The 14,930-nt window shown below is 49.8% G+C and overlaps 3 protein-coding genes and 1 long non-coding RNA gene across 4 annotated transcripts in view; 3 read left to right on the forward strand and 1 right to left on the reverse strand.

The window, feature by feature from the left end:
* The window catches only part of LOC309331189 (uncharacterized protein), a 38,928-nt gene extending 36,299 nt beyond the window's left edge, over positions 1-2,629 (forward strand). The window contains exons 31-32 of the mRNA XM_081843248.1: positions 1,102-1,191; positions 2,398-2,629. Of these exons, the coding sequence (XP_081699374.1) occupies positions 1,102-1,191; positions 2,398-2,549 (242 nt within the window). The 3' untranslated portion in view covers positions 2,550-2,629. The remainder of the gene's footprint in view (positions 1-1,101; positions 1,192-2,397) is intronic.
* A 119-nt stretch (positions 2,630-2,748) lies between these two features.
* LOC309331248 (leucine-rich repeat-containing protein 26-like) lies at positions 2,749-7,116 on the forward strand. Its single transcript, XM_081843360.1, has 2 exons — positions 2,749-4,470; positions 5,816-7,116. The coding sequence occupies exons 1-2, from the start codon at positions 3,798-3,800 to the stop codon at positions 6,085-6,087; spliced, it is 945 nt and encodes a 314-aa protein (XP_081699486.1). The 5' UTR covers positions 2,749-3,797; the 3' UTR covers positions 6,088-7,116.
* On the reverse strand, positions 4,544-5,818 carry LOC309331308. Its single transcript, XR_014151804.1, has 2 exons — positions 5,377-5,818; positions 4,544-5,151 (listed from the first exon to the last, which is right to left on the reverse strand). It is a non-coding gene; the product is annotated as an uncharacterized lncRNA (long non-coding RNA).
* Positions 7,117-10,336: 3,220 nt separating the features above from the next.
* The window catches only part of SLC18A1 (solute carrier family 18 member A1), a 44,337-nt gene continuing 39,743 nt past the window's right edge, over positions 10,337-14,930 (forward strand). The window contains exon 1 of the mRNA XM_081843307.1: positions 10,337-10,837. The gene's annotated coding sequence lies outside the window, so the exon portion shown is untranslated. The remainder of the gene's footprint in view (positions 10,838-14,930) is intronic.

Here is a 14,930-nt window from a genome sequence, read left to right on the forward strand (position 1 = left end):
TACCTGTGTGTAGCTGCTCCCAGCAGGACGTCCTGTTCCTGCCAGCTGTCCTGGGCAACCCCAGTGACAGAAACCTGCTTGTTGCAGAGGCGGGTGGGGACAGCGGGCACAAAGTAGTCTGTAGTCTGTTTACTTTCCTGACGGAACAGGTTCCTATGCTTTCCTTTTGACATGGCATAGCTGCAGTCCTATCCCCACTTACCTGAGAGTAAGTTTCGTTAAATTCAACAGGACTCATTTCTGTGTAGACACGATTAGTATGGTGCTGTTAAACATGATCTGCCCTCTCACACTGGAGGTGATGAATTTCTTCCCCCTTCTCCTGGATTGTATTCTGGGTCTCTCTCTCTCTCCCCCCCCCCCCACTCCCCGGGCCCCTTCCTATCCTTGTCTGCTTTCTTTTCCTCTTGAGAAAGGTGCCATCAGAAGGTGAGCCTGATGCTATGCTGGGCCCTGCAAAATGGGGGGGGGGTGCAATATGTCTTCACTGAGTCATGGAGAAGCAGGGGTAGAGGGAGGCCTAAGTGGGGTGGGTGGATATATAGACTTGCATTTTTGTGGCAGCACCAATTGCATTTCTTAGATAACTTATTCAGGAAGCAAATTCGCTCCTTCGGTTAACAGTGAATGACTTCAGCGGACTCTCTTGCGCCTGGTGCGTGACGCTAGCCAGTCCTTAGATCGTGTTGAGAATGGAACTTTCTGACCCAGCCTTCAGCCCTGTACATCTGGGGCTTGGCTCTGTTACTTCAGCAATGGTGGAAAGCCACAGGCTGAGATGCTTGGGGGTGGGAAAGGCATTCCAGAGCTGTGGGGCAGCCCCTTCCCTAGCCCTTGGAGGGTGTTTTCACCAGAGTCTGGCACTATCCAGTCCTCCTACCATGTGTACTGACCCCGCCATTTCCTGGTTCTGCCATCCTTCCTTTGCACAGAGTATGGGTTTTGCGGTGTGGGGGGGGGGGAAGAGAAGTTGACTTAAACCAGTTTACACTGTTGGTAGCCTAGGTATTTGCATAGTTACATCCTGCCGAGTAGGAAGAGGAGGTGGTGAGTCTGAGGTTTTGCCTGAGACAAATAACTAAGGGGCCTTTCTTGTTGCAGTCTGTGGTGTCCCAGTGCAGACGTGTGTGGAGGACTGCCAGCAAATGACAACCTGGAGCAATTGCTCTCTCTGTCTGCCTGCCTGTACTGGTAAGCAAAGAGCTCCTGTCCTGTGAGCTGGGTTGGGAGCACATAGGCAAACCCTTCACATTCTCTGGGCCCTCAGTCTCTGGGCTTAGGTTTCCAAGGATAACAGCTTTCTTTCTTAAAACAATATCCCTGGTGTGTTATTCCTTGGCATGGCATGGCATAAATAGTCTGAGTCCTGCATATCCTTACAAGCCACTTTGCAGGACCTCAATCTTTCTGCAAGGTAAACAGAATAAAAATAAACATTGCAAAGCCCAAGCTCCCCACTGAAGCAGAGCTGCTTGCCAGACCTTGGCTTCTTTGCATGTGGAGAGGTATTTTGCTAAACCTGCCTGAGCCACTGAAAACCGGCCTTACCAGGCTTCATTCTTCTTCATTTATTTGTTTTGTGTATTTGTACACTTTACTGGCTGTGCTGGCAAGCTGAGCAGAGGTCCATGGCCTGTTGTTTATAGTAGGATCCCAATGGATGCAATGTTAAGTGTTGTTGAATTTGGGCTTGGTGATGTGGAGAGGGTGAAGCACTATGGGGCCTCTGGAAGCCAGTACCTCTTATTTGGGTGGGTGGGGGACACTACAGGTGGCCAGGCTGTGTCTTGTGGCCACTAGTAGAGCACAAGTCTAGTGACACCAGATCCATACACTTGCTGCCCAGTTCCTTAAACTGCACAGCTCCTTGCCACTTACCTGTTGACGGGGCTCGTGGGATACTTCCTTGCTAGTTTTGTCTGACTGGTTGCTGGCTGCTTCCTTTTTTCCAGAGCACCAGCCCTAAAAGTTAGGATTGTGCTTTGTATCAGCAGCTCCACCTCCTGCCCCTGCCACGCCCCTCCTATTTAGTTCTATGTTTAATAAATATATACAGTATCCTGCCTTTCCTCCCAAAGGTGGCCAGGGTGGCAGCGAGTAACAAAACATTACCAAAAACCTTTCAAAACATTTTAAAATGCTTCCAGTGCAGAGGCAGATTGGAAAAAGTCTCAAACTGAAAGTCTTGTTGGAAGAGATGGTACTTCCCCTATACTGTGTCTCCTAGCTAGGAGCCTTCTTTGGGTAGCTGAAATGCTTCTTCAGCTGACAGCTTTGTGCTGGCAGGAAGGGGTCCAGCACAGGACCCTCCTCCCTCCTCGGGTTGGTCTGGGCATGGAGAAGTCGGCAGGTACGGAACCAGCCACCCAGTGTGCTTTCTTTTCCTCTGTCCCCCAGAAGTGACCCTGATGAGTGGCCTAGATCCTGAAGAGCTGGCCCTCATCACCATGGTCCAGTACAAAGTGCTGCACTCCCTCAACCTCACCGCAGAAGACGAAAGGGACCGGGGAAACTCCTCCAAAATCATCTATGATGCCAAATACCCATGATGCTGTTTCCGCATCCTGGAGGAAGGAAGGAAGGAACGAAGGAAGGAAGGAAGGAAGGAAGGAAGGAGGGAAGGGGCCAATAAAAGGTTTTGGGGGGGGGGTTCGTCCCCTCCTATCTTCTTGAGGCTTGCATCCCAAGTGTTCCGGTTTCCATTGGGAGCTTGGCTGGATGGATGGATGGGCTCAGGGCAAAGTGGCAAATTTGGGTGCCCCATTTGTAGAGGGAGGGAGTTGTGACAACTTTTCACTCCGGTTGGCCAGCCACATGCCTCAATGGGAAACCCACCAACAGGACCTGCATGGAAGAGCAACTCTCTTTTCCTTTGGCTTCCAGCAATGGCTATTCAGAAGCACCCCCTCCCCCCCATGGCTGTTAGCATCTGCAGTCCATGGGGCACCCCTTGTGTAACTGGAAATGGGCCAGTAGCTGGCCCGCCTTATGGCAGAACAAAAGCTGCTTTGTCAGAGTTTTCATCCACTTCCTCCATCGTCCTGTCCCCTGCAGCAGACAGCCAAGTCCCTCTCTGACTGTCAGGAGCTGGAGTCAAGCGTAGGCAAGGCCCTTGGGAATCCCGGTTCCAGCCTCATGAGCATGTTGTTGCATCATTCCTCCTCCTCCTCTTCAAATATGCCTAGTCCTTCTCCTGAAGCCATCCAAACTGACTGTCACCCATCTCTTGTGGTGTGAATCCCCTCAGCTATAACTATGCCTTGTGTTCCAAGGCTGACCTTACCTTACAGGCTTCTTGCTGCAAGCCTGAAATGCTGCTCTGAGCAGCTGCTTGGAGGAAGGGCAGGGTGAAGCACACTAATAAGTAAACCAGTTAACTTGCCTGGCATGATGTGCCAGGGCAGCCTGAGAGCAGCAGCCGAGGGGTGATGCCAGGCAAAGCCGGGAGCCGGCTATCCCAGGGCAGCCTGGTGTGGCTCTTTTGGAGGAGACAGGCTGGGCCCAGGAGGAAGCTGTGGCTTTGCCCCTTGGCAGGCGAGGCTGCCCTGTTAAAATATTTGCTAAGGAAGAGCGAAAGCTCCACCCATCATCAGCTGCACCCAGAAGAGCAGCCAAGTTAATAGCTGGGCAGAAGCAACGCTGGCATGCAGGACTCTGCTGGAGCAAGGGCAGTTGCTAAGAAGGGGAGCCCGAGAATTGCCCTCCTTTTGCAGGGAAAGGCTGGTGGGTTGGGAGGTTTTTGGCACAAGCTGTGAATCCTGGCCCAGGAGTCAGGGTGGGCATGAAGAGGAGGCTCCATGGCTTGGTGTGGTAGAAGCCAGGTCCTCCCCTCAGGCTCCAGCCTTACCCGCTGCAGTTGCCTTCAGACCTTTGCCATTTTCACCCTCCTCCTCCTCCTCCTCTACCCATCCCCCAGCTGCTCTGCCTGCCCAGCTGTTTGCAGCTGTACCTCTGGGGAAATCAACTGCATGGAGCACAAGCTGCGCTGGGTACCGGAGGACCTTCCAGCCAATGCCACCACTGTCCTGCTGGACTACAACCGCATTGCTACCCTCCAGAACCGCACTTTTGTCGTCCAGGGCGCCCTGCGCCACCTGAGCCTTCGGAGCAACATCCTCAGGGTCATCCACCCCCAGGCCCTGGCTGGCCTTAGTGAGCTGCAGGAACTGGACCTGAGTGGGAACTACCTGATTGTCCTGCAACCCAATACTTTCCTCCCCGTGCCGAGCCTGAGGATGCTGAACCTGGGGAACAACAAGCTCTTGACGCTGGAGCCAGAGCTGCTCAGGTCCTTGCCCCACCTCGAGTCTCTGTTTCTGCAGGGCAATGCGCTTGTTTCACTCTCGCCCGACCTCTTCAGCAACCTGCCTTCCTTGCACTTCCTCAGGCTGCACAACAACCCCTGGGGGTGCACCTGCGCCATCCAGCCCCTCTACCAGTGGCTCACTGACAACGTGGAGAAAGTCCCAGGTGAGCAGGACTCAACAGGGAAGGGGTTGGAAAGCTCACCTGTAGCTGGTGGCTTTAACAGCAACGATCACCATTATTTATAGTTTTATTTCATGAAATTTATAAACAGTAGACCCACAACGTAGGCACATTTAACTTCTGCACATTTAGCTTTATGCTCTTGGCCAAAAAAAAATTTTAATCATTTTTTAAAAATGGGTATCTGGGGGGAAAAAGATGTTGACAATTCCACCAGCTGCTGCACCCGTGTTTTGACTCTACACAATTTTGGCTTTATGCACTATCCCTGAAATGTAACCCCCATGTAAGATAAGAGTTGACTGTACTGCTTGATTGCAGAAAACCTCAAAGTGGTTGAAATTTTTATTTTCAGTTCTCTTCCCCTGTTATCTCCGCTGCCCTTCAAAGTTCCAGCAATACAAGTCTGTGAACACATTTTCTCAAAACAAATAAATAAATTGGAGCCATAACAATTTTTTTAGGGGGAGGATTCAGTTTCCCCAAGCAGCTTGCCAAAAAGAATACATGGTGTGTGGTGTGTGGTGGGTGAAGCAGGGCAGCTGGGTGCAACTAGCTTTTATTATAGCACCATCAGCTCCTTTAGAAATGACTAACCATCTGTTTATTCATTTAGGGTTGTATCCAACAAAGTTCAAAGCAGACCCATTGAAACAAATGAACCTAAGTTAGCCATGTACACTGGTACCTCAGGTTAAGTACTTAATTTGCTCCAGAGGTCCGTACATAACCTGAAACTGTTCTTAACCTGAAGCACCACTTTAGCTAATGGGGCCTCCTGCTGCCGCGCTGCCGGAGCACGATTTCTGTTCTCATCCTGAAGCAAAGTTCTTAACCTGAAGCACTATTTCTGGGTTAGACGAGTCTGTAACCTGAAGCGTATGTAACCCGAGGTACCACTGTACATTAGTTTCAGCAGGTCTTCTCTGAGTAGGACTAACATTGGATACAACCTTTATTTCTAAATTAGATTCCTTCCCCGCCAGACACCCGGGGGGGGGGTCACAACTATCTCCGGTTTGGCAATTAATCATGTGGAAGACATATTGATGAACTTTTATGGAGGTTATGGGACCTTGTCAAGCACCACATGGAACTGCTGTTTTGATTTCTTTTCTGGCTAACTTTAGAACAGCAGGTGCCTTGGTCTCCCTAAAAGGTCCTAGCAGAAGCAACCTCCAAGCAATCCACGTTAATTCCTTTGGCAGGCAGCTTAAGATCTTAAACCGGTTTGTGCTTGTTGGTTAGCAATCCTCTGGTCCAACATCCCCAACTGCTGCAATAACCACAGCCTTGCCCTGAGTCTCCGTGTCTCTCCCTTTTCCAGAGGTGGACTCTGTCTCTTGCAAACGCCCCACACAGCTCACCCAACATCCCATCGCTGCCATTGGGAACGAGTCCTTTGCTCGCTGCCGGGAGCCCTGGCTGAACGTAAAAGATTATGCTTTCTTCCTGCTCATTGGCCCGTCCACCTTCTTAACCAGCATCTGCATCTGCATCCTCTTCGGCTCGCTAGTGGTGGCCCAAGCAAAGATCCTCAAGGTGTCGTCCATCCGGCCAGGCGCCCTGGCAAGGCGTGCAGAGCGTGGTCCTCGCTAGCCAAGCTGCACCTCCAAACTGCCACTGTTTTGATGGCTCCCCCTCAGTCTCTATGGTGTAGTTACGCTGTGGCCCTGCAATGTGGGTCACTGTTACTCCTGGTTTGTTGATGGTATTGAGGGTTTACCTGGATGGGAACGTGAGAAAGTCTGGGGTAAGAGTGTGGGTGTGCAGCTAGAAAGCAGGAGGCAGGTTTGCAGTGAAGTGGCAGCAATGGCTTCTGGACCTTTCCTCCTATCCCACCCTTTGACCCTGGAAGAAGTGACCCCCACCAGCTCAGTGACCCCCAAGATCACAAGCCAGCCTTGAGTCAAAGGTGACATGCTAGAAGTTTGTGAAATTACAGCCAGGACAGAGAAATGAAGCTGAATGTGGGAAGATTCAGGACGGACAAAAGACAGATTTTCTTCGTGCAGCACAGAGCTAAACTGTGGAACTCACTTCCATTGGGAGGCAGTGATGACCACCAACCTAGATGACTTTCAAAGAAGGTTAGACAAATTCATGGCTATTGGTGGCTATGAGCCATGATGGCTAAGCTCTGCCTCCACAGTTGGGAGGCACTAAATGCTTCTGAATACCAGCTGGTGGAAACCACAAGAGGGGAGAAGGCCTGTGTGCTCAGGTCCTGCTTGTGGGTTTTCCAAGGTGAGAACGGATGCTGGACAAAATGGGTCCCCATTGGCCTGATCCTGCAGGGCTCTTTTCATGTTCTTGCCAACAGAAATGCGACTGGGTGGAGCAGTGTTGACATCAGCAGCTGTGGGCAGAGGCAGTGCTGAGCACCCTTCTTCTGCTCTGCTGTGTCAACACCATCACTGGCTAGAGTGTGTTTTGCAGCCACTAGCACAGCAGAGGTCAGGGGGAGCCAATCAGCTTCCAGTTAGCGCTCTAAAGCAGGGGTCAGCAAACTTTTTCAGCAGGGGGCTGGTCCACTGTCTCTCAGACCTTGTGGGGGGCCAGACTATATTCTGAAAGGGAAAAAAAACACACGAATTCCTATGCCTCACAAATAACCCAGATATGCATTTTAAATAAAAGCACACATTCTACTCATGTAAAAGCACACTGATTCCCGGACCATCCGTAGGCCGGATTTAGAAGGCGATTGGGCCAGATCCAGCCCTGGACCTTAGTTTGCCTATGCATGCTATAAAGCTCACAGCTGCTGGGCCAACTCCTTCGTCCGAGACCTGATTCTCTTCAGTTTAAGAAACTTCCTTGGCACTTGTCCTCTTTGTGTGGCACAGCAAGTGTTCTGAGATGATGCCACATAAGCCCCTGAGGAAGTGACTCGCCCAATAACTGCAAGCCTACAGCAAAAGGTAGGGTTCGAACACAGAGATCAGCAACCAATCCTGTGGCATACCCAAATCTGTGACTCGAAGATGGCTGGTTGGGTGGGCTGGCTTCTCGTGACGGGAAGGATACAGCAAGCTAGCACACACCTCTGTACAAGTTTCTGTTGCACTTAGGAGAGCTGTAGGGTCTGAACAAACAGAGGGGAGAGGATGGATGTGGCAGGCATGTATGTGTTGCCAATTCAGCTCCTTAGATGGGGATGTGGGTCAATGCTACGCCTAGTCTGGTGCTAGAGACAGAGGTGTCTACTGGATGCCTCCCATGATGGCTGCCTTTTCATCCTGGAGGTTGGAAGGCTGCTGACCCCTTTCAGCCTGCAGCTGGGCCCATGCAAGGCTGCTCCCCCAAATGGGTAACCAGAGACCGAATCTTACTCTTCTGCACACATTCCCACCCGTCTGCTGCACAGTTGCCTAGGATTCTATGTTCACTTTATTCACTGGTTGCCAGAAAAGAGGTACGTCTAAAGCTGGTGATGCAAAAGGAAATTTGCTTCCTGCTGAGAAACGTCACTGCCAGGCAGAGTAAGCAATGCTGAGCTACATGGGGAAATAATCTGACCCTGGGAAATGATAGGCTCCCATGTTTCCCAGAGCCAGGAAAAGTGGTGCATTCTTGCTATTTCCTTAAAATTAATTGTCAATGTATTGGGGAAGGCGTGTTCCCATGTGATAAGTTTTAAAGTAATAAAACACAGTCCACTTTGCTCTGCACATGCTCAGAGGTGCTGTCAGTAGGCGAGCCAACAGCATCCGTGCAGCAGAAGTCTTGCATATAGCAGCTGAAAGCAGGACAGGGACACTGTGGCCCAGATAGCCAGTCCTGCTTCACTTCCTGCTGTGTATTACTCCCAGGTCCCACAGCACTTCCTCAGTCTGAGCCATCTGCTGCGGTCAGAATGCAGCAGGGTAGAATAAGATGCCACCTCACTTCCTTTCAGGCAAAGCAAGCTAAATTTGGCCTCACCATTCAAACTAGGGGCACCCTTGTGGCGAAAAGCTACCCTTCCAGGTTTCCAGTCCCTGCCATCTGCCTTCCGGATGCCTATCTCACCCGCTCCCTGTTTCTGCCTCCTGCTTAGTCCTTCAGCTGTATGCAACTGTCAGGTCAGGGCTACAAACTCCTTTGCAGGTTCCCATCTCCGCTTCACACCACCTGCAGCTGCTGCAATTTGACCTTGACACCACTCCAGCACATGCCGTGGGGCAGGTGGTGTTCTTAGGGCTGCCGTTTTAAAAGCAGTAGCTGTCGGGAGCTAGAGTCAAGCATTATAGGTCAGCTAACAAAGAAAAGCACGGTGTCAGTGAGGTTAACTCCTTATTCGAGAAACCGAAACGGCACAGGCCTAGTGGTCCCAGCAACTCTTCCCAGTAGGTCTTGCTCCAACAAGGTAGTTGCGAGGAGGTCCCTGCCTTCCCAGAACTCCCTAAGGCTCCTCCTCTCCATGGTCTTTCCCAAGCAGTCACAAACTGTGCTTGCACACAGCCCCTCTCTGCTCTGCCCTCTTCATTTCCCTGTATGTTCCAGGGGGTGGAGCTGCTCCCAGCAGGAAGCGGAGATTCCCTGGCTTCTTCAGCAGTCTGCCTCACCATGCCTGCCTCCTCTCCAGCCTCTGATTCTGGACTGCTCTCTTCCTGCTTACTAAACCCTCTTAACCCTTCAGCTTCCAACCCCTCCTCCTTCCAATCTTCTCCCTCTTCTCCCTCAGACCACTCATCGTCATCCCACCTCCAGTCACCTGACTCTGAGCCTTCTGGATGAAAAATTTCAGTTTGCCATATTCAGGCATTCTCCCTGAAGTTTCAGAAACTTTGAATGGTGACATTAGGAAGCGTCAGGCACTCCCCAAGCTATCCTGGGAGAAACAGAGACTTAAAGTTGCAGCAAGTTGGGTGTGACAGGTGAGTCAGAAACGAATGTGGACAGCAGACAGTAGGGTTTGGCAGGCAGCCCTGTACGAAGGCAGTCGCCCTGCTGCACTGGTTTGGCTACATTAGCTGGCAGCCAGTTAACCCTAACACACAAACATTTCTCTTTCCACAGTCACAGTTCAGTTCCTTACTTTCCGAAGTCCATCTGTGCAATATAAGGGCTTATACACATGACCCTTCCTCCTCTCTTTCCAGGAACGGTCTGTGATTTAAAGCTCCATGCTTTTTTGCTCGGGAGCTTTCTCTGCAAAAACTTGCTCTTTAAAGCTCAATCGTAAAGCAAACAGCAATCTGAGTAAAAACTGAATTGACATTTGCTCTGATCCAGATTTAAAGAGTGGGGTTTTGTGGGGAAAGCTCAGGGGGGAACAAAGCAGAAACCATGCTCAGACACTGTGTGTTAAAGCACAGATCAGTGCCTGGAAAGAGCGGGGCAAAAGGTAAATGTGGATAAGGAAAACCTAAAAATAAAAGCCCACTTGTAAAAAGGTGTGCAGGTACATCCCACGTGGGAAGCGAGCAAGGGCTGTGTCACTGCTGCAACTCATGGAACCAAGGTCAGAATTTATGTTTTGTGTGTGTATTGAGCAGGTATGCAGAGTGGGTATTCATGGCCATAGTCAATAATTTAGTGAGCAGAATAATACAGTGGTGCCTCGCAAGACGAAAAGAATCTGTTCCGCGAGTCTCTTTGTCTTGTGTTTTTTCGTCTTGCGAACAACCCTATTAGCGGCTTAGCGGCTTAGCGCTATTAGCGGCTATTAGCGGCTATTAGCAGCTTAGAAAAAGGGGGGGGGAGTGAAAAAAATCGCAAGACTCACAAGACGTTTTCGTCTTGTGAAGCAAGCCCATAGGGAAATTCGTCTTGCGAAGCGCCTCGAAAAACGGAAAACCCTTTTGTCTAGCGGGTTTTTCGTCTTGCAAGGCATTCGTCTTGCGAGACACCACTGTAATTGCTCTGCAGACACAAAACAGAGAATGCAGCCATTAAAAGGAGAGCCAGTGTGTTTTCACCCTGCAGTCTCTGCACTGCAGAGGGTTTGGACTACATTGCCCTTTGGGCCCCTTCCAATTCTCTGATCCTCCAACCTTTACTTTTCCTTTGGAGCACGTGCCAGGCCCTGAATGAAGTGCTGGCTTTTGAACTTGCTTTTGATCTACCCCCAGCCCACCCCAAGCTTCAGCTATACAGTATGTTTATCCAGTTAAGGTTCATTCCATTGGAAGGGCTCTCAGTGGAATAGCCTCTGCTTTGCCTGAAGGACGTCCCAGGTTCAACCTTCACTGGCATCTCCAGGCAGGGCTGAGAAAGATTCCTGGCCTGAAACCCGGGAGAGCTCATAATACTGAGCTAGACGGACCAGGAGAGTGAGGCAACTTCCAGTGTTCAGTGCCTTTTTAAAGAGAAATAAACTGGATGTTTGGGAAGAAGTCGAAACAGTGCTCTGCACAAGAAGGTATGTGTGGTTTGCTGACTGCCACAAAGGCCTGCCAATCAACACTCTACAGCTTGATGGGGGTTGAGAAAGGGCTTTGTAAGAAAGGCCAACCAATCATCACTCTGCGCAGCCGGATGGAGAGGGAGGTGGCTTAGGGTTGCCACAGTTGCCGGCTAGCTGCTGAGATTCTGCACAGCTGGATCCTGCCGAGGACAGAAAGAAATGGTTGGTTCTACAGTGGTACCTCGGGTTACATACGCTTCAGGTTACAGACTCCGCTAACTCAGAAATAGTACCTCAAGTTAAGAACTTTGCTTCATGATAAGAACAGAAATCGTGCTCCGGCGGCGCAGCGGCAGCAGGAGGCTCCATTAGCTAAAGTGGTGCTTCAGGAGAAGACCAGTTTCAGGTTAAGAACGGACCTCCCGAACGAATTAAGTACTTGAGGTACCACTGTATTTCGAAGGCTGGAAGCCCAGAAAGGAACAATGGCAGCACCATACAAAATCTGTACATTTGTGGGCAGCCTTTCTTGACTAGTCTGCCCTTCAAGAGTCAAGGTTGGGTTCTTACTTGAAAATAAAAATAAAAATCTGTGCATGGTAACTAAAATTCTGCAACCTGTTCCCCGCCTGTAAATTAAGAAAATGCTTATGACTTCCCCTTGTTTTGCATCGGCTATTCTGCTAATCGTGGGAAGGGACACGGAAGCAGTTCAAGCCCCTCACCCCCCCAACCCACAATGGGAAAGTTTTATTTTAAGGGGGCGGGGGTGGAAAGCTGAGTTTTCTGCAACAACCCGCTCCTTCCTTCTTGAAATCAATGCATCTTCTTTTTATAAAAAAACAGAATCGCATGAAGAGAGATGAGCGCCGCAGCCCATGGTCGCCTTTAACTGGACTTAATCCGTCCAGGGCTCCTTCACCTTTAGCTTATTATTCATAATAATTGGATACTAATGTCCAGTTAAAAATTCCACCAGTGCACACATCTATTTACGAGATCACAGCCGGAAGGCACCGGTTCCCCCTCCCTTCTCCCCTCCCCACCTGCCTCCCGGCTCCGCTACTCACTGAGCTCGGACACGGCTCCGCTCACCATCCCTCGAATAGCCCGCAGCGCTACTGCGCAGGCGCTCATATAGGCGCTCCTCGCCGGGCTCTGCCCTCCCTCCCTCCCTCCTTCTCCGGCCCCGCCCCTCCCGCGAGCCGGCGGGGAGGACCCGGAAGGAGCGGGAGGGAGAAGGAGCTGGCCAGGGTGCTGAGCGGAGGCGGGAGGGGAGGGGAGAAGGGGCATCTGTTTTCAGCCAGAGCTCCACGGGGAGCGCCTGGGACCTAAACCCTGGACCTGAATATATATACAGATCATATATTATCATAGAGCTTGGCAGTGCTGCTGAGCATGTGCAGTGTGCTAGCTCCACTCTGCTGAATCAATCAATGACTCCATCCATTTGTTTCAGTCACTGACCAGAGTGAATTCCACTCTGCTGTGTACTACATTTGCTAAAGAGGAGCCCTTCCCATGCAAGAATCTTTGTCTCCTCTGGAGAATATTGAGTGCAATTCCCCCAAATAATAATAATAATAATAATAATAATAATAATAATAATAATAATAATAATTTATTTATACCCCGCCCATCTAGGCGGCTCCCAACAAAACACTAGAATACAATAACCTATTAACATTAAAAGCTTCCCAGATGGGTGGGATATAAATGATATTACTACAACAACAACAACAACAACAACAACCTGCTTGGGAACAGGGTGAAGATTTTGGAAAAATGTGTTTGGTTTTTTTGTTCTCCTCCAGTTTCAACTGCAACCATTGAAAGGTTCTGAATCTATCTAGTAGAAAAGGGATGTGACTCATCTGATGTTGTTGGACTACAACTCCCGTCGTTCTAGACCCTGGCAACACAGATACCCCATCCATGCAGCAGAGAGTAGGAATGTGTGCTCTTGTCCCCAATATTGTTTGCTAAAGATATGCCCTTCACATGCGATACTCCCTGGAGAATATTGAGTGAAATTCCCCCACTGCTTGGGAACAGGGTGACGAATTTGAAGAAACAGTTTTTCTGATATGTGCTATTGACCCCAATATAGTTTCTGACTGCTTTGGCAAGTGCTTTCACACATGACGCTAAAGGGCACACCCAATTCTAGCTTGAGCTACACGTTCTGTATGTGAATGTTATTAAGGCGGCATAGATTTATTAGAAGAGCTTCCACGTCAAAGGGCATGTGTGCCAGGAAGTCTTGAGCTATGACATCTCTCATGTTAGATTTTCATCCTTGGATGCCTGTTCCCCCCTCCACAAAACACTTTGTTTATTACCATTTTTGGCAGCAACATAAAAAACCAGCATAAGTACAAAACACACAGTGTAATTTTGTAATTTTGTATGGTAACAGTGATATTGGCTTACAAGATTGATGTAACCATATCCACCAAAGCATACAGGAAGAAACTTTAATGATGCAAACAGTGATTTTGGTCCTCTTTCCTCCCCACAATACTCTTTAATTCACCCACCATGTAGGCTTCTCAAGGAGAGAATTCCAGCTTCTATACCCTACCAAACAATACAATACTTTTAGTGCACCCCTATTTTGCAAATGATCCTACCTGCTTTACTTAATTCCCCCCAACTCAGCCTTTCACAATGGCAGATAGAACGTAGCCTTCAAAGTACAGTGTTTTTAGAAGCTGCTCCAATTATAGTAGGTTGTTTGTTCTCCGGAGGCTTATCATCCAGTTGTGATTGGTATCTAATCCAATATTTGAGTAATAAAGGCTGCAGTGGCAGATAACAGTTACAGGCTACTGCCCTTGTTATGGTTCACGCAGACAATTCTTGCGCAAGATAAATGTTGCTATTTGTTTATTTCTTCAGAAGAGTAGAGTCTTAGGTCCTTTGGCAACCATTAATTCGCTAAGCAATATGTATACATATTTGTCTATCATCTTTTGCACTGTGGGCACATCTCTTTCTCCACCACACTGCAGGATATTGCATTCTCACTGTGGGGATATTGCATTTTCAAAGCTCTCAGAAAGTAATATTTCTCACTGGAGAAAATGTGACATCAACGGTTGGTACTGCGATCTAAGTGTGGGAAAATGACAGTGTTTCACCAGAACCGAGTGTTTTTTGTGTGTGCTGCTTAACCAGTAATGAGCAGCATTATGGGTGGTATTCAACTAAGTTTTACTCAGAGTAGTGCCATTGAAATCAATGGAAATGATTGTTCATTAATTTCAGTGGGACAGGACAGGCCGTGCACCATCCAAAACTCTGTCCTCCAACAAAGGGCTGTGGCCAGAAGCAGTGGCGGAGCGTGACTACAGCACGCCTGGGATGGGAGGGGGCGGGGCAGGTGGCAGAGAACAAAGGCATCATGCAGCCAACCCCCACCACCACTGAAGCAACCCCAGCTCCAAGCAGAGGCTGTTGCGCCCTTCTGGCAGCCCCCTCCCCAGATCCGAGCCTTGCAAGGCTGCTTGGCATGGAGACATGGCATAAACGAAAGTCACCTGGCTTGGTAGCTTTGCTTGTGTTTTGAAAGACACTTGCTGCTGCAGGGCACCTGTTTGTGCATGTTGTGTTTTCCTGCAGAAGGTTCTGCTTCCAAGTTCACCCCTGCCCCACATCTCCAGTGGGATGGAGTCAGGCTTTGCCCCCCCCAGCTCCCCAAGCCAGTGCCAGTGCCAGCTGGTCCCAGTTCAGGATGGTAGTGCCGGGAAGCGGGCGCAGAGTGCGCTCATAGCTGAGTGCTGGCACTGGGGAAGTGGTGTCCCCGCCTCCCAGCTGGTTGGCTATTTTGTCACCCCACTCACTGATGACACCCAGGGCAGACGGCACCACCACCACCCCCCGCACCCCCTTCCAATGCCACTGGCCAGAAGGGCTTAGAAGGAACACCCAGGGGCTGCTGCTACCCTCTTGCATCAACTGCCTGAGACGATCACATCACTTTGCCTAATGGTAGGACTGGCCCTGAGTACATGGGTGAGAGAGGTCACATTGGAGATAGGGGAGAAGTTTGGTTGTTTGCATTTAAAGGCAAACCCACCAATCTTCACTTTCTGAAACAATGCAA

This window comes from Podarcis erhardii, assembly GCF_964252035.2.
Source record: "Podarcis erhardii genome assembly, chromosome: 16".
NCBI classification, from domain to species: Eukaryota; Metazoa; Chordata; class Lepidosauria; order Squamata; family Lacertidae; genus Podarcis; species Podarcis erhardii.

Excerpts from the sequence above, each read along its gene's own strand:
- LOC309331248 (XM_081843360.1), top strand. The coding sequence starts at position 3,798 with ATGGCTTGGTGTGGTAGAAGCCAGGTCCTCCCCTCAGGCTCCAGCCTT. Across the intron at positions 4,471-5,815 it reads CAACGTGGAGAAAGTCCCAG|AGGTGGACTCTGTCTCTTGC; the intron begins GTGAGCAGGACT and ends TCCCTTTTCCAG.